The sequence below is a fragment of the Vombatus ursinus genome, unplaced genomic scaffold (assembly GCF_900497805.2).
Source record: "Vombatus ursinus unplaced genomic scaffold, bare-nosed wombat genome assembly UNPS02014779.1, whole genome shotgun sequence".
Classification (NCBI taxonomy): domain Eukaryota; kingdom Metazoa; phylum Chordata; class Mammalia; order Diprotodontia; family Vombatidae; genus Vombatus; species Vombatus ursinus.
The window spans coordinates 42,083,460-42,106,157 of record NW_020954557.1 but is presented as its reverse complement, the minus strand read 5'-3'; the positions used below and the strand labels follow the sequence as shown (position 1 = coordinate 42,106,157).

The 22,698-nt window shown below is 46.0% G+C and overlaps 1 protein-coding gene across 1 annotated transcript; it reads left to right on the top strand.

Annotated features, from left to right (window-relative positions):
* The first annotated feature begins 13,312 nt into the window (after positions 1–13,312).
* On the top strand, positions 13,313–15,940 carry SP9 (Sp9 transcription factor). The gene is made up of 2 exons (XM_027865698.1): positions 13,313–13,333; positions 14,501–15,940. Exons 1-2 carry the CDS (start codon positions 13,313–13,315, stop codon positions 15,938–15,940), a joined length of 1,461 nt encoding a protein of 486 aa, XP_027721499.1.
* Positions 15,941–22,698: the final 6,758 nt, after the last annotated feature.

The window sequence follows — 22,698 nt, the reverse complement described above, 5'->3', positions numbered from 1 at the left end:
ATGTCACCATTTTGCAGATGAGGAAACTGAGTTCACTGATTTTCCATGGCCACCCAACTAATAAGTGTCAAATAGAAATCCTCAATTGTGATCAGAGGAGAGGTATATTTGCATATAGAAATTATTTGCTAATATTCACAATCTAAGAAAAATCCCATTTCTATTTTTACTTCCCTATTTTCCTAGCACTTACTTCCCCTGATCTTGCTGAGGATAGTAAGAACAGAGAAGTTTTCTATGGGTACTTGGTAAATATCTGGGCCAGGGTTGGGGAACCTTTGGCCTTGAGGCCATAAGGGCCTTCTAGGCCCTTGGGTTCGGCCTTTTGACTGAGTTCAAGTACTACAGAACAAATCCTTGTATTAAGGGGATTTGTTCTTTGAAGTTTGGTTTTAGTCAAAGGGCTACACTTGAGGACCTAGAGCGCCACATGTGGCCTCCAGGCCAGAGGTTCCCCAACCCTTATCTAGTCATTTAAGTTCATCTTGCCAGAGGCTTGCTTACCATTACTTGCCTCAATTAAAAGGCAGAAAAAACAAAAAGAGAAAAGATCCAATATGGCTCTCCAGGAAAAGAGCAGGCATAGTGGTAGCCAGAATATTGAAGGTGTAAATTGGATCAGTAATTTTACGACCAAACTTTTTCTGAACCCTAGTAGTGCCAGAGCTTTGAATTTATTCTCAACCAACTGAAGTTCACTACTCCCACCTTGGATTTCCTACCCACACCTTAAAACAGTAAGGGGCCTGAGTTTTTGGTCTTGTTTTTAGTTTCTACTGTATGAGACGCAGTGGGAGGAAATGATACAGCTGGAATTATTCAATGATGCATTGTCTGGCCTTTGGAAAGAGACCCTTCCAAGAGCTGGAGAATGTCCTAGAGTGGAAGAAATTTTGCCTTTCTTGTCTCTGCTTTATTTTAGAAGTATTTTCAAAACAAAAAATGACAACTCTTCATATACCAGACGGATTATGTTTAGCCAGCCCTCTGAAATAGGAAAAGTCCTAGCAATTTTGTCCACCTCAGCCTTGGAGATGCAATAGTGAGAACTTAACTGGTTTGATTATTAATTAAGAATAGAAAGCCTGGGGGTTGAAGGGTACAGAGAAATAGATTTTTTTTTAATTTCACAGACATTTGTGTTTCATTTCCCTGTTCTAAAAAAAATGTTACTTCTGACGTTGTGAGGAAAGGAGGGGGAAGAGAGAATGAGAGAGAGAGAGAGAGAGAGAGAGAAAGAGAGAGAGAGAGAGTGTTTACATGTGAACTGCTACAGTTTAATTGCCAAAAGAGAAAAAAAAAAAAAGAAAACCAGCTAGTCGCTATCCAACACCATTGGCCTTGATTCAAGTTCAAGCTCTAATTTAGTACAGAGGTTGAGCTGACACCCTAAACTTGAAAACGGAGCTTACTTTAGAATCCTGATGATTGAAAGCGGGACGGATTAACCACACGGGTGTCGGATTACAAGCTTGTCATTGGCTGTTTACATAGGGCAACTCTTAGAAGCGAAAGGCGGGGCTGGAGTTTGAGAAGTACCCTGGGCGGAGAGATGGAGTGGGAGGGTGACGAGAAGAGAAAAAAGGATGTGTGCACATATGCGTTCACATATATGTATACAAATATCTATATTCTCTTTCTACATATATTCTATATCTACACACACACACACACAGAGTTCAGAGCTACAAACAGGAGATGCCCTGGGTTCTGAAGTCCTCAGGCGGGGTAGAAAACGACGAGTCAACCCAGAGCTGAGTGGGAAATTCCTCTATTAACCGTTTGCCTGCGGGAAACTCTGTGACCCAGCGGGCCCCCAAACCAAAGACCATTTAGCTAGGGTATTTGCTAAAGGAGGCAATGCCACATTCCCTTTAGCTCCTGGGTAGGCTCACCTACTTCCCTGGAGTCTACTCTTCTCCCTTCTGGGCCTCATTGAAACCCTCTTTTGCAAATGTCCAGTAGTGTTAGAATTGGAATTGGAAAACAATAAAAGAAGGGGGGGGAGAGGAATCCTGTTCGGCAAATGCCCCCGAGAAACCCGTGCATAATATTGACTCCCCAGCAGGGGACCCCACTGCCGAGTTTTCGGAGGGTTACGAAAAAGAAACAGTGTAGAAAGAGTTGTCTGAATGTAAATATTTTTGAGCCCACGTCTGATCAACATTTCCTGACTCCTTGCACCTCCAAAGCCAGAACTGCCCCCGATCCTCCCATAAGGGTTAGATCCGAACTGAAACCCAGTTTCATCCCACCTTCGGCCATAGGCCAGGAGAAAGGAAGAAGGAGGAGCAGGCGGGGGCCAAGATGCAGCGCCATGGAGAGTCGGGGAGGTGGGAGGGAGGGAAGGGGCTCGAGCGCTGATCTTCTAATCACCCAGCTGGTCTTTTCCAGGGCCAGCCTTGATGAAGTCCCTGGGCTGTTCGCTGCCTTTCTGCAAAGAGCCTTTGACTGGGCAAGACGGCTTGAGACCGCAAAGTCCATCTATTCTCCTTGGAGGACTGGTAGGTCCTTAATTCCCTTCGAGAATGGGGATTTCACTCTCGCCCCAACCCCCATTTCTCTTTTTGCAATGAAAAAAGAGCGAATTCAGTCGAAGTGAATATGCCCCGTCCTCTGTAATTATACACACATTGAACTCTTTACAGTTGACTTAAGTTACTTGGCGCTGCTATTGGTGTGGCCCTGCGTATTGATTAAACGCAGCATCTATTTACCTAAACAATAAATGTGGAGATTAGTAAAAGTTCACTTGATCACAATAATGGGATTGACAATTAAAGGGCAATGCATGCCAGATGTAATGGAGGAGCCCGTGGCAGCAGCCTTTGCGGAAAGAGGAGCACTGGGGCTTCACAACTGAGAAGCAGAAGCAGCAGCAGCAGCAGCAGCAGCAGCAGCAGCAGCAGATGCTGTAAGTGACACGGAAGGAGAGAGGGAGGAAGACAAGGAGGATGGGGCTAGAGATACTGGAAGAGGCAGTTGTGAGGGTTTCTGAAGGAATTGTCTGGAATTGTAATTCTCGTTTACTTCAGGCAGGCCTTCCGAAGAAACTAGAAAAGCTCCGTGGAGAAAGTCTGGGCTTACTCCACCCTTTAGAGAGAAAGGTACTAATAACTAGCTAGAATGGGAGTGGGAGATGTATGTGTGTCTGAAGTCATGAGTGTTTGCACCCTGGATTAGTGAGCTCTCTTCTCCATGTAAGTGTGTAAGTGTATTTCTCTAAGTCTCTTTCTTTCTCTCTCTCTCTCTCTCTCTCTCTCCTTATCGTGTATGAAATAACATGTATGTGTAGATGCATGTGTGTACATAATTGTGTATGTGTGTTTTTGTGTACAGTGGGTCATAGGCTTTCTAAGGAAGAACAGAGCCTGGTGTCTGGTAAGCTCTCATCTGAAACCCTCCTTCCTTAGGCTCTCCCTGAAGGGGAACAGTGACCATCTTAGCCTCATTACTTGCATCCAGGTGCTTGTGTGTAAGGCATTATTGGGACTCACCAATCCCACTCTATTCTAGGAAAATGAAGTAGAGGTAGGAGTGAGAAGGACAAGAACATTGAGAACTTGATTTCATCTGTAGTGTATCAGTGGAAGCATCCAGAAAAACAGGAGTCCACAAAGTTGGGCCTAAGTCTGTAAGACACCAGGTTCATTGGAGAATCTTTACTAGACTATTTGAACTCACATAAAAACCCTAAAACCAAAACTAAACTAAATTCCTACCCCAGCCCTTAAAGCAGGATAAGATTCAACTTTTCAATTAAGCACTTACCCTTTGCCTGTGCTAGCCATGGGAGGAAAACAAAGGCAAAAATTAAATAATTCCTGCCTTCAAGGGGCTTACACTTTACATGGATAAAATGAGCTATGGGACTAAGTCAGAAGAAAGTTCAGAAAAGTGTCAGGATTGTATAAGTGAGGGAAATGTGTTCATAGAGGAATCCAATAGTTTAGAGGAGGGAAAGAAGGTGGATCTTGGTCTGCTCTTAGTAGGGGTATAGGATGATCATGTAGTCCAATCTTTCATTTTATAGATGAAGTAACTGAGGCCCTGGGAGATTAAATGACTTTCAAAAGGGCATATGGATGATAAGTGGTAGACTCAAATGTAAACTTGTGTTTTCTAACTCCAAATTCAGGACTTTTCCACTGAAGAGAACAATACTACCAGTGGGGTGGTGTGAGATAGCTACTGGCAAAAACAATAGGCTAGTCGCGTCAATTAGAAAGCTGATATTTTTACCTTGACTCCAAAATCCAGTGTCTTTCTACAGTGGCACATTGAATAATTTTATGGAAGCAGAGACTGAGGCTTATTGAGTTAAAGTGACTTGTAGAGTCACACAGTAGTTAAATAATAGTTAAGTAGTTACTTGTTACACAGCCAGTAAGTGGTGGAAACAGGATGATGGCTATTTTCAAGTATTTGAAGGACTATCCTTGGGTCTATTGGTTTAGACTTGTTCTGCTTGGTCTGAGAAGGCAGAACTAGGAGCAGTAGGTAGAAGTTAAGCTTGAGGTAAGGAAAAATCTCCTAGTAATTAGAGATGTTAAAAACTGACTGTCTCTGAAAGTTCCTCCTCACTGAATGTCTTCAAGCCAAAGATATAACTAGCACAGGTCAACTGAGGCTTTGCCCTCTTCTTTATCCTTGCTCTTCCCACCTCCACCCCAACAAATCCTCCCCTATAGTAATGGCCTTATAGTCTTGGTTTGTGCTCAGCACAGATGCAAAAATAGTTTGTTACAGCTCTGCTTCAAGGAAAGGCTGGGTAACATTTGTAGGTTATATTGTAGAGGGATTTCTTGTTCAGGTGTGGGGTGTACTAGATGGCCTTTGGGTTCCCTCCCAAATCTGAGATTCTGTGATAACCTACTCTCTGAGATGAGGTATTAGAAGAGCACATGAATGAAGAAATAGGACTTAAGAGGATAAGGTAGGCAATGTACCTAGCAGCAAGAAAGTCAGGCTGGGGGTAGGGTGGAGATCAAAGGGGACAGACTACTGGGATCACTGGATATCATGTACCATAAACCTTAGGACATGGGAAGAGGACCTCAATTTTATCCCTGGGAACCACAGTAACAGGGAAGGCAAGTGGCCCCAGGAAAATGGTTGTGCCATCACAAGGCTGTCATCTTCTAGGAATGCTGATTTCTTCTAGGTTGGTATCCTTGGGCAAAGCCTCACTAGCTATATTCTGATTCCATACTATGTGTAAGGCATCCTTCCAGCCTCAGGTATGACAAACAACACCACAGTCTCTCTCCTCAAGGAACTTTATTATAAAATATAATTGGGGTTGGAAGTGACCTGTAGATAAATAACTGTAATACAAAAGATAATGTAAGAAGGAATATAGACAAGGTATTATGTGAGAAATTTAAGGCTGGAGACATAGATCACTTTTATATGAGAAGAGGATAAGAGAAGGCTTGTTAGAGGACGTTATGTCTAAGTTCGAGCCTTGAAGGATGGGAAGAATTTCAGCAGGCAGAAATGAGGAGTAAGGGGATTCATTCTAGGCAAGGGAGATAGAGGAGGCCCTACAGGGAGGAGGCAGGGAGGCTGGAGAGGCTAGGTCTAGAACTGGGTAGTGTCAGACAAGGCTGGAAAGGTGAGTGTTGTAAATTGTTTCTCTCTTTCCACTTTGCCCTTCGCCTGATTTTCGGTCCAGAATGCCTCCTACTCTAAATTTGTACACACACAAAAGGATTAGTCTTGTAAGTCTATGAACAAGCCAGAACGAAGCCCTTTCCCGCCTGTAGGACCACTGGGAACCACAGAGCGCATGCCCAGGCTCTTAAATGAACGAGGGAAAGAAGGAGGGGTTGCAGGAGACGATGTTAGGCTGCTTCAAGTGCGGGTGAAAAAGAGGAAAAAGAAGAGGGAGAAAGGAGGAAACCAATGGAAGGAGGAAGGAAGAGGGGAAAGAGAAAGGTGATGGAAGAGGTGGGAGAAAGAAGGAAGCAGAAGATTAAGAAGACAGAGAGGAGGAAAAGGAAAAAGACAGAAGGAAAAGGAATTGACGGGGAAATGTGGAAAGAAGAATAAAAGGGAAGAATATGACTGGGTTTGAGTTGGGAGTATTCCTCAATCCCTCCCCACCCCCCACCCCAGAATCCCTCCACCCCTTTTCCTTTCAGAAGGCGGGGGGGGGGGGTGGGGGGGGAGAGAGAGAGAGAATGGAAAGAACCAATGGGAACTCTCTGTTTCTCTGGCAAGTGTGAAGTGTGTCTGTCCTCTCTTTGCAGGCTCTCGAAAAACTGGAAGGAATTTCCTTGTCGTGAGAAGATCAATGTGTGTCTATTGAAGAAGAGACAACTGCAAACAGATTCACGGCCCCAGGGTGGGAGGAGGCGACGGGGGTGGAGGAGAAGGGGGATGGATTTGGCTTCCTTTGATCGCTTCAGTTCTGTTGTAATTTCTCCTTCGCTGTATAGATTAGCTGAAATATTTAGCCATAGCGAGAAGTTATGTGGGTCGGATTCCCCTCCCTTCCCATCCCCCAAGTCATCTGGCACGTCGAGAGCTGGGTCGCAGCTCCTCTAGCCCAGTCTGAAACTTCAAGGACTAATGGTTTTTGTATTCCTGTGGTAATTAAAAGGCAACAAAGCTTCCCTAGCACTTCGTTAAACAAATATGTAAGTCCCAGCACCGGCTCCACACACTCGCCCCCCACCCCGTCTTCTTTTTCAGATGCCGTACAGATGGGGGTGCGTGTGTGTGGAGAGGGCTGGGGTGTGGAACAGCTTTAGGACTCTAAAGTCCTCTAGAGTCTTTGTTTCCTCTCTTCAGGTATAAGGTAGGCCAAGTGTTTGGCCTTTCTTGGTCCTTCTAAATACTACTCTTGGGGGGAAGGGAACTGTTCGCAAGGAAAGGAAAAGGGAGAAAGGCAAAGAGGTTGGGGTTTCCCACACCTACCTTACAACCGAAGCCGGCCTGTCTTGGCGCGTTAAGTTTTCTAAATAAATCGCTTTTGTTGTTCAAAAAAGATGGATAATCTCCAGGCCAGGTTGGGCTCCCGAGTAGTGCAGTGGATGTAAGGGGTTTGGAGGTCTCTTACTCCCCCCCCACCCCCGCCGCCTTACTCCCCCTTCTTTTTTCTTCTTCTTGGCCGCATAAATCATTCACATTGTTTAAGGTACATTGATCAATCTAATGGCTTGTAATAGGCTCCTAATTGCCACTAGGAAAGTACTGCAAGCTTGCATTTGAACGTGAAATGGTTCATGATCTGAGCAGAAATTCACCTTAAGCTCGAGATCCAATAATTATAAGGAGCACAAAGAGAGGTACCCCTTCTCCTTTCCCTTCCCAGTCCTCGCACCCGTTCGGGAAGGGGGAGGGGGAGGAGACAGGAGGTAGCTTGCACTGGGGAGATTCAAAGTATTTTTTTCCTCTCTCTTCCAAATCAGTAATTCATTAATGAGCAAAACCTGTGCTAGGATTTATTGGTCATTGTGGACCAAAAAGCACTTGGCCATGTCAATCACTTCGCCTGTTAACATTCACTCACGTCTATATCTGCACCAAGTTCGAATTTCCTTAGTCACAAACCCACACACCTACCATCAAATCTTGTTAAGTGTCTTGTTTGTTTAAAAAAAAAGGAAGGGTAGTCTCGGGAGTAGTGCGCAGGGGGAAAAAAAATCAAGGGTTAAGAGAAAGAAAAAAGCCTGTCTTTTTTTCTCAGGTACGAAGTGGGTGCCAACATACTTCCTCTCACGATTAACTTCAATGGCTCTTCCAAGGACCCAGAGGAAGAGGGAGGGGGAAAGGAGAGAAGTTACGAAAGCCTCCATGTATGATGCCTTCGGGATGTTAGCTTACACGTGAAGAAAGCGGAAAACTAACAAGCAGGGGCTCTCGCTTGGAAATGCTCGCTAATTGCTAAAGTCATCAGAGCTTTCTTTCACAATCTCGCACGATTTCTATGAAAAGGAAGCTTCAGTCTCTCTAAAGATAGTTCCAGTGGAGTTTAATTATGCAACTCCCTACTTGAAAATGTATCTATTTTAGCAGAGGGGGCCTGAAGATGAATTCTCCTATTGATTTGAGTTTCAAACCTGATTCGGTCTAAACCTGTCATGACTCCTTTATACCTACCTGAACGTGCCAGTGGGGAATGTGATGTGAGAGGGTAAAATTCTCAGCAAAACGCTCCCCATAGTTTCCTCCTAATGCAGTAAACAAATCTATGATGCTTGTTGAATAATCTTCCAATAATTGCAGTAATTAAAATCATCATACAGTCTACAGTCACCTTCCTTCCTTTGACACACCAGAGTCTTTCCTTTAATTGTTCATGTGTTTTTGGCTCAGATCAACAGAACAAGGAAGGCTTAAAATATATGGATGGTCCAAATACATTTCAAGGTGGAAAATTAGTTATGTAGGCAAACCTTTGGAAAGCACTTAATAGACCAGGGCTTTTCAATTCCTCCAGCAGCCACCTCCTCCTCCTCCTCCTCCTCACAGATGTAGGGAAATCTGCATCTCTCTGTTACCTCTAAATAGCAGTGGCACCTTCAAGACCGAGGAAAGATTAAATCCATTCGTCAATTGATCCTTCCTGTTCCTTTCATTGGCAGAGGTGGGGGCAGCAAGAGGGCGTTATGTAACAAATAAGAAATGAAAGCCTCTTGAAAATTGTGGGAGAGTTCCATAATTTTTTCAATTAATTTCCTTGATCCATTTGATCGCAGTGCTATCTCCCCCCTCTCTTTTATTAGTACTAGTATTATTCTTAACTATAAAAGAGTCTCTTCTAATCAAAAGCGTGGCTACATCTTTGCCCTCAAATGAAAAACTCTACTGGGGAGGGGAGGGGGGAGGAGTTGGGAGAAGAGGAGAATTCTCTGGACTCAACAGGCACCAAGGTCTGCATTTTAACATCGTCTCCTTGCTCCCCTTTTCATAACCAGTCTTTGATAAGTACAGAAGGAAAGCCCTTTCTCAACTAAAGTTATTTCATTTATCTCCCCAATTCCCGTGTCTGGTTGATCCGAAAATCATTGCTGGAGCATAGGAAATGTAAATGAAAAGCAAAACTGGGAGAAGGACTCAGAAAGAGAGCCACGGTAGCTTAAAAAAAAGCAAAACAAAACATGGCAGGGTGCGATGAATTGTCAGAAAGGTGCTTTTTGCAGGTCTCCCCCGCACACCCATTCCGTGTGGCAGAAGATCTGACTGCAGCTGAACTGGAAAAGGTCTGTGCCTCCCTCCTCCCTCCTCCTTTCCTTGCTCTTCTTATTCCCCCCCCATCCCCACCCAATTCTGTCCCCCTTCCATCTCATCCCATTGCATCCCTGTAACATCCGTGGGCAAAGTCTGCGCCTTTCTGAGGTTTCTAGGAAATTGTGCTGCCACCTTACATTTAACCAGCTATTATATCGATTTATTCAGAACCTATTTGGCGCCTCTCTCCCAGAACCTTGCTTCCTTGAACGCGAGGGAGAATCATTTCATCCGTGGCGCACGAACCCCGGATCCTTCCAGTCAGCTCTAATGAAGGAATTGTTCCTCAGCTTTGCCTTCTAAACACTGCAACTTTAGCACTGGCTCAGATCAAAGCCCAGTGGAGATGCAAGATGGGGGAAACAATATTTGTTCGAAGGAAGTGAAGTGCACCCTTTAATTACCCCATTCTTCTTTATTAGGATTCTTATTGAGTTGTTGGGTGTTTCTTTATAACAAATAAAAAAAAAGTGTATTTCACGATAGTGTATTTACAATGTAAATATATTCCAAGGAGAAAACGTCACGAATCAATTGTGAAGGACCCGGATACATAATTTTAAAAAATCAGTTTCAGTGTATATGAGGTTCTCACCCCACTTTCGCTTCTTAGTCAGATTTGTTTATGCAGAATCGACATTTAATAGTGCTAATTGCACTCCAGTTAAATTGCCCTGATTGCAGAAAGGGAAGCAATTTTCGTGCTCTCTGTCTGGGTTTGGAAGAAATTGTTTTATATTCACCTCTTTATAAAGAAGTGGAGATAAGGCACCGAGCCTTTGCACAAATTGCACTTATGGGCTGACTGGCAGCATTCAGGCGCTATAATAGAGCATTATTTGGCCGTTTTGAATAATGTAAAGCGTTTGCTGAAAGCTATTCTCCTGAAAATTGCTTTAACTTTTAAAAGGGTGATGATTCACTCCAAACCAGGCCTTTGTTACATTGTCATTATTTCCCCAAATGTTTTAACAGTCAGCTCAACACTTTAGCATAACACATTGATCTTTGTTTAAAAACTAGATTTTTAGAGTATGAAAAAATCTGTCAGAGGAAAGGGGGAAAAAAAGCTGGACCTCCGCCTAAAGATTTCCTAGTAAGCCCCCCACCCCGCCCCGTCCCGCTTAAGTGGCACTGGTGTATGGAACGTGGAGAACTGTCTTCTTTAGGTTGGGAGATTTCACTAACTTTTATTGTGATCAGGACGTGGGTATCTCTAGAAATAACTATATGCCCATATAGATAGATGCTGACAGCTGGAAATACGTTTGAAAACATGAAACGGGAAAGGGGGGGAGGGGGAGGAGAAGAGGGAAGGAAAGGAACGAGGGAGGCAAGAGTATGAGGTGCTGGCGTGAACTGTTTTAAATGGTTGACTTTAAAATGTCACTGGCGCTAAGTGGCTTTTCGGATCGTCATATTTATTACTTTGTCAGATTTCCTTAAGGAGAGAGGAGGGGGGAGTGGGTGGATGGGGGGGGAACCTTCGCCATTTCTCCTCCCTGGACTGCTCCGGGGTGGGTCTGAAACGCCTCGCTGCCACTTAACAATCACCTCTATTAGTAAATCAACGCCGGGCCTCTAAATAAACAGGAGTGCTAGTCCTCACCCTATGGGAAAGAGTCACCTGTTGGGGAATGACTCCCGGTGCCCCTGCCGGGCTCTCTGGCTTGTCCGGGCTGCTGGGCTCCCTCCACCCCCACCCCCAGGGGAGCTCTTCAAACGCCTCTACCCGATTATCACTACAGCTCCCCTGGGTAAGCAGGCTACTGTTAAAGCTGGGCTCAGGGTTTGTTTCTCTCTCTCTCTCTCTCTCTCTCTCTCTCCATTTGGGAGGGCGTTTTGAAATAGAATATAATTTTCCTTTATCCTTTCTCACCTTAAAAACACTCCTTGCCAAAGTAGTTTATTGAAGATTAAGAGACCTACAAGGATATTCTTGCCCACTGGGCTACACTGACTACAGATTGGATCAGTCTCAAGGCAAAGCATAATATTATGATGGTCGCACTTTTAACTAAAGAGATTCAGCAATGGCAAAATAACACTGGGGGCACGAATCCTCTCTCTCTCTCTCTCTTTCTCTCTCTCTCTCTCTCTCTCTCTCTCTCTCTCTCTCTCCCCTTTCCCCCTCCCTCTCCCTGTCCCTCTCCCCCTCCTTCGCCCCTTTCCATACATTTTTTGTACCTCAGGTTTGGGGTTTAGTGGTTGGGTACTTGAAGAAGACTTAGACTGGAGAGTTGGGGGGGAAAGAATGAATTTTAACAAATACCCTGACTGAATGTATGCATGTATTCGTATATCCGGTTCAAAAATCGTGGACAGCTGCCGCCTTGGAGAAGAGAAAGAAGGGAGCGACACCAAAAGGAAGAAACATAATGATATCAGCATTTGTAATGTCCCCAAAGAAGCAACTACATCCAACCCTAATATCTAAACTTGCATTATCTATCTACCCACCCACTATTGGGGTGACAGTAATGCAGGGACATGAGAATCTTCTGAAAATTACAAAAAACAGAAACTAGTTTGCAATGCATCCAGGACCCACGACTTGGACATATCTATTTCAACAAACGAAGAGAGCAGGTAAAGAGGCTGTGGTTCGCTGGGGAGTGCAGAGTGTACACAGTACAGACAGGCCACAGCCGAGGGTGGGGGAGGAAGAGGCTAACAACGGCGCCCTCGCGCTGCTGCGGTGTGAGACAGGAGCAAGCAGTCTCTCCGCCATCGTTTAGTAGGCTTCAAATGGTGGGATGTAGAGTTGTGGCATGAAAACCAGACATCAGGCTGCACTCAAACACTTAGATCCTAACCCGCTGCAACAAGCAAATAAACAACAACAAAAACTTCTCTCAGACAAAATAAGGAGGAATAGGGGAGGGGGAGAAGAAAACAATTCTCATGTAGATTTTGGAAGTCGTTACAACAATAAAAATAAATCAAGGTAAAGTATGTTAAGAGATACTTTTTCTCCTCTCCCCCATCTCTCCAAAATGAAACCTGGAAAGTAATCAATATCTCCTACTGTTTGATCAAATTTGATAACTGCCTGGTATATAAAGAGCTGAAAGAAACTTTTCAAAAGACTCGGAGAAGCTTTTTCTGAGGGTGGTGTTTTTAGGGTGAAGTGGGTCTTGGGAACTAAGACAAAGGCCTAATAGACTAAAGTGTCAATTTAAGGAGACGTTTTAAGCTATTGGGTAAATAATGCTCAGGGTCTCCCTTGGATTAGTATATAGGATATTTTTATTGGGCGGATGTAGAGAGGACTGAGGACTCTTTAAATAAGATTCTGTCTTTTCTGTTCTGCTTCTCTACCTAGTGTACCTCTTTCCAGGATAACAGAGGTTATAGAAATTAGGTAGAGGAGTAATAAGTGACTTGGTAAATGCATGCACAGATAGCAATACAGATTGCATATAAAGTGAGTGGGGAGGGGGGGAGAGAGAGAGAGAGTTGTAAAATGATAAAATTATCATATAGACTGGCAAAAGTAAGGAAATGCAAATTTAACAACTGACATTTTCACATTTTCTTTCTCCCCTTCTGCCCTGGTTGGTGCCTCCTCCCCCCCTCCCCCCATCCTACCCCATTTTCCCACAAGTGGTGAGGGAAGAGTCACATCTAACTTTGCATTTCTCGGGTTTTGTTGTTTTGTGTCACAATCTCAGCGTTATTTAAACCTAGGTTGTTGTTGTGTGTGTTTTTAAAATTTTAATTGCAGTATAATTTCTTCAGTCCAAAGCATTGCGTTCCCTCCCCCCCTTCTGCCTTTGACTGGCACGCGCCCGGAGCCCTGGTTCTGGCACCTCGGAGTGTCTGATTGGCTATGGGGCAGCTCCTGTCTGCTCTCTCTGCGCCCTCATTGGGTGAGAGTCCTAGCCAGCGGTACTTCAAAGCAGGCGCTCCCCACACTTAGGCTGAGTTTTGCCCACAGGAGCCAGGAGTATACTTAGTGCAAGCGGTGTAAAGCGGGGAGAGAAGGAGGGAACTGAGGAAACTCTCCTCCTCTCCGCCGCGACTGGCAGAGCCCCTCATTCGGCCCCAGCACTCAGCCAAGGGACGTGCTATGGCTACGTCTATACTTGGGGTAAGTCGGAGGCGCAGATATGTATTTGCACATTTTAAGTGACTTTATTTATATACTTTTTTGTTATGGCTTCTCGGGGACGGTTACTTGAGAAACTGTTGCTGCTGTAATGCAGTTTCTGGTTCTTTAAAGATTCTTGCTGCGTTTTCTGGGCAGATTCCGTTCAAGTTTGGGGAGCTCTGGAAACGCCTTTGCAATAAAACAATTTGTATGCAAGCTCCCTTTGATTTGGTTTTAAGGGGGGGGTTCGTTCTTTCTCGTGACTTATTCTCCCCTCCCCCTTGTTCCCTTCCCCCAACTTTGGGAAATGTTGCAATTAGCTACCGTGGGGTTTCCAGAAAGCAGCTTTATTTGTATTGAAGTCTGTTTAGTCGCGTAAACAAACGTTTACGTTTGTGCTTTTATCCCGGTTTGCCCAACCTCTCTGTGACTTTGGAATCCGTCGCCGTATGTCGTTTCATCTCGGATTATTGTTGCATTCAGAATCGGGTTGTTTTTTGGTTTTTGCTTTTTTGTAAATGGGAAAAATTTTAAATTAAAATACAGATCAACATCATAGGAAGATTTGGGAGGAAATGGCTGATTCAGTGATTGGCATTCGCTTTGGTGTCTGTGCCGCTGTTTATCATACCTCTTTCCCACCCCTCTTATTTATTATTGTTATATTTACCTTCTCCCTCTATCCCTAAAAGGCAATGATTTGGGTCGATTCTATAAAAAAGGGGTCTGGTTCTGCACACGACAGGCTAAAAGTGAAGCAAACCCGCGCCCCGATTCTGGGTTGGAGTTGCTGCTGCGAGTGTCGCTGGATAAATGGATGCATCTTTTATTTGTTAACCTCCCCAAAGAAGAGCAACTTTTTGGATCCCAGAAAGCATTCCTTTTGATTCCCTCTGCCCCTAGCATGGTGCGCTGGCTGCCCTCTGTGTGTGCAAAGGGGGTGTGCGGAAGCCAAGTGGAGTGTTATGGGAGGGGGTTGGGAGGTGTGAAATGGGGGGGCCGCCCCCCTCCTTGACTGTCTAGTACGGGGGTGATGAGGCTGCTCACGGGTGCACTTTTGTGTCTTTCCCCCCCACCTCCTCCCGCCCTCTCCCTCCCCCATTCTATCCTCCTCCCTTTCTCCTCCCTCTATCCCGCTCTATACTCCCCCTACCCCACCCCATCTAGGAAGAGCCAAGATTTGGAACGACCCCCTTGGCCATGCTGGCCGCGACCTGCAACAAGATCGGCAACACCAGCCCCCTGACGACGCTACCGGAGTCCAGCGCCTTCGCCAAGGGGGGCTTCCACCCCTGGAAGCGCTCCACCTCCAGCTGTAATCTAGGCTCCAGCCTCTCGGGTTTCGCGGTGGCCACCAGCAGCCGAGGCTCCAGCGGACTGGCTGGCGGCTCGGGCGCCGCCAACAGCGCTTTCTGCCTGGCTTCCACCTCGCCCACGTCGTCCGCCTTCAGCAGCGACTACGGAGGCCTCTTCTCCAACTCCGCGGCGGCGGCGGCAGCGGCGGCCGGGGTGTCCCCCCAGGAAGCCGGCGGCCAGTCGGCCTTCATCTCCAAGGTGCACACGTCGGCGGCCGACAGCTTGTACCCACGCGTGGGCATGGCACACCCCTACGAGTCTTGGTATAAGTCCGGCTTCCACTCCACCCTGGCGGCCGGCGAGGTGACCAACGGGGCAGCCTCCTCGTGGTGGGACGTGCACACCAACCCCGGCTCGTGGCTGGAGGTGCAGAACCCGGCGGGGGGGCTCCAGAGCTCGCTGCACTCGGGCGCCCCCCAGGCCTCGCTGCACTCGCAGTTGGGCACTTACAACCCCGACTTGAGTTCGCTCACGCACTCGGCCTTCAGCTCCACCGGCCTCGGCTCCTCGGCTGCCGCCGCCTCGCACCTGCTCTCCACCAGCCAGCACCTGCTGACCCAGGAGGGCTTCAAGCCAGTGCTGCCTTCCTACACGGACTCCAGCGCCGCCGTGGCGGCCGCCGCCAGCGCCATGATCACAGGCGCCGCGGCCGCCGCCGCCGGGGGGAGCTCGGCGCGCTCTGCCCGCCGCTACTCGGGCCGGGCCACCTGCGATTGCCCCAACTGCCAGGAGGCGGAGCGGCTGGGGCCCGCCGGGGCGAGCCTGCGGCGGAAGGGCTTGCACAGCTGCCACATCCCCGGCTGCGGCAAGGTGTACGGCAAGACGTCGCACCTGAAGGCGCACCTGCGCTGGCACACGGGCGAGCGGCCCTTCGTCTGCAACTGGCTCTTCTGCGGCAAGAGGTTCACGCGCTCGGACGAGCTGCAGCGGCACCTGCGGACTCACACGGGCGAGAAGCGCTTCGCCTGCCCGGTGTGCAACAAGCGGTTCATGCGCAGCGACCACCTGAGCAAACACATTAAAACACACAACGGGGGCGGCGGGGGCAAAAAGGGCAGCGACAGTGACACGGACGCGAGCAACCTGGAGACGCCCCGCTCCGAGTCCCCGGACCTCATCCTTCACGACTCCGGAGTGAGCGCGGCCCGGGCGGCTGCGGCGGCGGCGGCTGCAGCGGCGGCGGCGGCGGCGGCGGCGGCAGCTGCTTCAGCGGGAGGCAAGGAATCCACTTCGGGGCCCAACGACTCTTAGAGGTGGTGAGAGTGAGGAGAGCCAGCAAGCGAGCGAGCAAGAGAGACAGAGACACGCAGAGCGAGCGAGAGCGAGAGCGAATGGGAGCGAGAGATGCGGAGAGCACGAGCGAGCGCGAGAGAGGCTCCCTCCCGTCTCCCCCTAGTCCTCCTCTGCTCCCCGCGTTTGGAGAAGGAGAAGGAGCCGCTGGTGAGCTCCAGCGCCAGAGTTTGGAGCGGGAGGTGTGGCCCGCCCCGCTCTAGGCGAATCTCTCCCTTCCAGACTGCAGCGGAGACTTGAATATACCACGCTTGGTCCAGGGACAGCAGCTAGTAACAACCCCGACAAATTCAAAACAGTTTTTTCTTTTTTTAACCCACAGAGACGCAGAAAAACACGCACACGCACACACACATACACACACGCGCGCGCGCACACACACACACACACACACACACACACACCCGCCATACAAACTTCTCGAGTGAAGAGCAATACATAAACTCTCCCTCCTCTGTCTCAACCCAACCTCCCCCCCCTTAACCCACCTCTTCCCCATCTCAAAAAAAAAAAAAACAAACAAAATCCCACCACCCAGCAGAGACTGTCAGAACATTTGAAAACAAATGGGACCTATAAAAACAGACCCTTTGTGTGGATTATATTATATATAAAATACTCCAAGTCCTGCTTGATGATATCTATTTACAATGAGACTTTTTAAAAAGGAAGCATCAAAAAAGAGGCTTAAGGTGAGAAATTAAACTGGAAGTCTAAAAGACAATTTCTCTGTATTTCGTAACATCTGTATAAATAGGGTTCAAAAGATTGTGTTCTCTTTTATTTTCTTGTAAATGTTTATTCGAATAGGGTTTTTTTTTTGTGAATTCCTGAAATTCAGGGAGATTTTTTTTTTAATTTTCTGATGCACTTTGTGGAAGTCAGTATATATGTAAAGATATTTAAAATGTTGAGTTATCATTTCACTCACAAACACGTAAGTTAAGGTCATCTAAAGAAATTAAATGCGTTTATCTGTATGACGAAAATCTTGGCATCATAATATTTTCCTTTTATTATTATTAAAGGACTCTGAACAATACACTTCCTTTTCCCGGTTTCTCCTCCCTCCCTCCCCCTAAACAACCCTTCCATGGGTAGAATTTTTTTTTCCTGGTGGGGGAGAAAATCCCATCAATGGTAGTAGTAGTCGATATAGGGAATATCTGCTTCATAAAAAAAAACCCATAAGATGTAGAAATGTCTGAAAAGGCAAAATGATCTGTATTTCAACAGCTATATTTGTTTCTCAAAGATGTTAGCTGCCCTTCTTAATGTAAGCTCTTTCAAAAGGTGGTATTTTTAAATTCCTGGAAGCTTGATAAAAGGAGGCAGTTTGCATTTTTAAAACTTGAAAACTCCAGTTGGAGGGAACATTCCTAGATCATAGTAAAACTGTAGGGATTTTTGTTTGTTTGTTTTTTAAGCGAGTAAGAAAAATAAAACATTACAAAAATGTCTTTAGCCTCTCAAAGCTGCGTAGGTTGCGAGGTGATCTCAGGGGGATAAATCGCTAGTCAGATTCCGGAAAAGACATTTCATGCCTAAATGAAAATCTTGTTAAATGTTATTAATTTTGACTTAGAGCACACAGCAGCCCCCTGTGCCTTGTATTCCCTTATTAGGGATTCATGTCTTATCAAATATCTAATTAATCTCCTAGACATCATTTGTTCTGGCCAACTTTATCTCAGCTGGTCCACGGGGAAAACTCGGAATATTCTCCGTGACAAAGCTCCCTTGAAGATCTTTTTAATTGTCTAAATTAACTGCACCAAATTTGCATGTCAAACGGTAAAGGGCAACCTGAGATAAAGTGTAAACGTTTTAAAAGCCCCCAAACTAAGCACTTGATTTGATAACTAGGCTTTTTAATGTTATGGAAGACAACTGCTCCTTCCCTTTTCAAAGACAGTTGATCTATGCAAATAGTGAATTGGAAATGCTTATGTCCCCATGCAGTCAAATGGCCCTCGCAGGTTATTTGAATATCAGTGGCTCTGCTATTGAAAAGGTTCAAGGATGCTCTCTGACTTCTTTGTGATTACTCAGCGCAGCGTCTTATTCTGAAGAAAAAAAACTCAGGAATAATTAAAGGCTGGGATAAGGCCTGGGAACACATTTGGGACAGGAATCTCATTTAGACAGTCTCTTTCAAAATAAGGCACAGTTAAATTGACCAGAAGGCAATTATTGAAATGAAAATTATTTTCACTCCCTTTGTCTTCTGACCACCAACTTAACAGCCACAGTCTAAAAGAGAGAGGAGAGAGGCAAAAGAAAATGGTTAAATGAGATAATTTCGCAATTCAAAAAATGTTAATTTAGAAAATAAAGTCCGTGTTCAAAGAATAAAAATATTTCTAAGCGCCCCCTACACAATAGCAAACGCAAGCTAAGCCAGCCCTCACGGAAATTCTGTTTTATTACTGCCGGTCATATAAACTCGAATGAGGATTTTGAATCTTAAAAAAAAAAATCTCCTATAAACCATTGTTAATTCTTAACAAAACATCCCCTCTCAAAATACCGTTCTGGAAAGCACAGTCAAGTATCAGACTCTTAAGGATGATAAGTACTAGTGCAGGTCGCCAGGCACGCGGGACAGAAAGGGATCCATCCTGCCAAGCAGCATTTTTTTTCAGGGGCATTCAGAACAGCTTTGGTGTCATTTAACAACGTGATACCATTGTGCCCCCGATCTCCCACCCACCCACCCCCGGCCTTCCCTAGCTTGCCTTTCCCACAGCTTTCCTATACCGTACTACTTTTCCCGGATTTTTACTTCTTTCTCTTTCCTATTTTCTCTGCCACCTCGAGCTGATGTTATCAGAGTTTCCCTTGGGTGTTTTCTCTCGGTCTTTCCACCTAGAGGAGGCGGGTGGATACCTGGAAAAGCTGGTGGAAGATGCATGGTATTTGGGGGTAGGGGTGGGAATTTGAGGGGGGGAAGGAGGATGGGAGAGGAGTAGAGCTTGGTGAGGATGACACTGTCGGGCCAGGGTAAAATAAACAAGTGAGGTCGCCGGGGCTGCTGGGCTCCCCTCCTAGCTGGTTGTTAATGTTGTTGGGTTTTCAGAGGAATGCGATGCTCCCTGGGTGTTGGGCAGAAGTCAGCTTTGTTTCCCATGTATAATAAAAACAGATCAAAGGACCTGACCATCCAGGTCCAGTTTCTCTCCGGCTAGGGCTACACTTCTCAGCTCAGTGATCAAGGACCTCTTTGCGTTGCTTTTGCCCCTGCAGGTCAAAAAACGTCCATCATCTGCAGACTCCCCAGAAACCGAGATGGGGAAACGGCTGAGGGGCTGCAGAGCCGGTTCCTTCAGCGAGGAAAATAGAGAGCGTGTAACCTGAAAAGAAAAGAGTGGAGGGGGAAAACACATTCTCCTCCTTCTCCTTTAAAAAAAAAACAAAACAACAAAGAAAAAGGCACCCTCTCCCCCCTCGGCCCTTCCCACCCCCCGGCACCACTCTCTCAATAAAACCCAAATCCCTAACTCCCAAGATGTTGTGGGCATCAGTAGATAAACCCATAAGGGTGAATGGGTTTGGGTTCGGAAAAATTTTTACCTAAGTGGTTGGTTGGCAAATGGATGTGTGAATAAGAATAAATTTTGGAGGAAAGTCTGGCGACGTTCTGGGAAAGTAAACAAAACCGATCGTATAAAAACTCCTTAATTTTCCTCTCAAGACCATATTATTGAATAGCATTTCCTTAGGGAGATTTAAGTGGAGAACCTGCTGGAATCTAGAGCTCTCCTGGTTCGGCTTGGGAGGATGGGCCTCGGCGTCACCCAGGGTGAGAGGGAGCCTAGGACAAAGCTAAGAGAATTGGAGTGTCCTTTCTAGTTCGGGGAGTTTAGTCCAGCGAAGCTGGTTTAGAAGTCGCTATTGGCCCCACGTTTTGAAAATTTAATTTCGCTTTATTCGGTGTCATTTCAGATGTTTTGCGAGTTTCACCTTCAGTACCAGGAGCTCGGCTAAGTTTTCGCCCATCCCTGCCACCACCCAGCCCCAATCCAAACAGGTTTGGAGCAAGGCTTCGGGGGTCGAGGGCCCAGCTCCGGAGTTGACTTCTCCTGCCCCACCAGAACTCGTTGTCTAAGTTTCTGATCCACTAGGAGTTCTATTTTCTGCTGTTGTCATTGTTCTTTTTCCCTTGGTAGCTTCCTACCTGATGAGTGGGGGGTGGGGTGGGGGTGGGGGTGAGAGGATTGAGAATTACAGCATTTGCTTTAAAAAATTATTATTTTGAGATTAGATTCGTACACCTGAATGCATGTGTGGACTTTTCGTTAAATCATTAAAAGTCATGTAAAAATGATTTTCTTCTATTCAGATGAAAACTTTATTTATTTTAACTCTAATCTTATTTGCATCTATTATCTGTATTCACCAAGGCTCTCTTCCACTACAAAAATGCAGATGAAGTAAATCTTACATAAATCCCGCCCATTTGTGTAATTGGTATACTAAGTGTTTATTTTAAGTGAGAATAATTTAGCTACAAATTTTCTTAAGGAATAACATTCTTAACACATTAAAAAAACTGAAAACTCTGATTTGCTTTTATGTTTGACAGTCGCTCTTGATTCCTTTGAGAGCATGCTTGTAATTGTGGCTCTCTGGCGCCATCTAGAGCTCTAGGGTAGGAAGGGCAGCACTTCCCCCTTGTCCCTGCGAAACAACGCAGGAAAGGGAATGGGCTTTATTTAGCACACAAGCATTAGAGACCTAGGGAGTCCAGCAGAGAAAAACCGAGGTTTGGGGTTCCGGAGAAAAAGAGGAGATGAAGTATGATAAAGAGGCGTTACTTTGAACGCACTGTGTTACTGCTTTGGCTATTACAGCTCTAGGTCGAGAAAACGGGATCGTTCCTGAAATGTGGCAATTCAAAATCAAAGTATAACGAAAAATTAACGCAAGCTTGATCCTAGACTTGGAATTGCTGCCATTTAACGTTCTTTTAAAAATGTAACTTCGATGTCCTAGAACTCTTCGTTCTATAACGCTGGGCCCCGGATTGGCAGCCTGCACGAACGCCAGCATTCTGACCACCCACAGGGGCGCCCGAAAGCCTGCGTCCCTTCTTCCCCCAAAGTCCTTTGGTGCTGGTAGGAATCTCTGGGTGGTTTGGGAAACCTATCCTCTGTGGGGGCTAGGCCGGCCAAAAGTTTCCATGACGAAATGGGAAACCAAGTTGATCAAACCGGGAAGGGGAAAAATCCCAAACTCAATCCCTAGTCTAGAAGATTTAAGTGGTCCTCAGAAGAAAAGTAGGGAGAGAGGAGGCAGGGATGGGGAGGTAGGGGTAGTTCTCTGTTTGACACTCGACATCTCCTCACCCCTTCCAGGGTACAATTTCACCCTGCGGTTTACACAGCGACGGTCCCTGCCCCAGCTTCAAACTGAAGATCCAGACTGTTGGGAATGATTTGGGAGGCTGCAATTTTGGGGTGTGTGTGTGTGCGTGTGTGTATGCGTGTGTGTAGGAAATGGAAGGAGAGGAAGAGGGGGGCGAGAAGTCCCTAAGCCCATCGCCTACAGATCCTCCCTGGGGATCAAAGCTCTCTTGCAGCGCAAACAGACCCCTTTTCGCCCCCACCTTTTTTCCTTTTAAATCAAATTCTAAAATCGGATAGCAGTCGGGGGCGGTTTGATAATTTTCTCTCCACTGTGTGGATTTGTTCTCTCCTCCAGTACCCTCTCCTTCTTCGACAGCCCCCTTCCCCCATCCGCCTTATTTTATTTTTATTTTAAAAGCAGCAACCTACATGCCCACCCCAAGTGCGCTCCTGCGGCGGAGCTGTTGGCAGCTCAGCGGCGAGCAGGACTCTGCAGCCTCAAAGCGCCAGCTCCAAGGAACGAATCTCCCACGAACTCGCACTGAGTAAAATGTAGCGTGTTTCCGGGGGAACACGTTAGCCACCTTTGCAGTGGGTAATTCGGCTGGATTTGTATTTGCTGTTTTAATACAAACCCCACTGCACTGCCTATTTCAAAGATGTGCTAATTACTACTTGGGTACCAGGGCGCAAAGTCCTTGTCCATTTCCCAGTACAAAGTAGGTTGCTAGAAAATTTGAAATTGCCTTTCAGCCTAAAGCTGCCTTACCTGAATGTCATAATTACAGTAATTATGTACATCCAAATTACATGCTAATTAAATTAGAATCAAATCGTTCTAAATCGAAATCAAATGAGGTAGTGAAGAATTAATCAATGACAACATAAATAGAGAGCTTCCTTCAGAGATATTTATTGTAACGATCCAAGGAGGAATTTGATCTGAAAAAGTCACCTGTTTATTTACTTTCAAATTAGTAATCAGTTATTATCCCTTCTCCATAATTTTAACCGTTCAGTGTTATTTACCCCCCATCCCTTCCAGACTAGGGAGTTTATAGACACACATGAGGCAAATATATTCAGATACTTGTCTTTATGTAAGTTGTGTATACATATCCACCTCAGGTGAAAGGTATCTGGGAGTGCCCTTGATGTGATGTTGCACGCGACTTCTCAGGGTCACCTGGCTCTCAGGCACCCTTTCACTTTGCTGAAGCATGCAGCTTTTCCTAGGCCCTTTCTTCATTTTGAATCTTTCTCGTGGGCATTGTATTTCATGTTTCCTAGGGTTTTGTTTTTGTTTTTTTAAAGATGAAGCTATGAATTGATTCTACTTCCCCCCTCAGCCTCCCCTCCCTATCCTCTTCC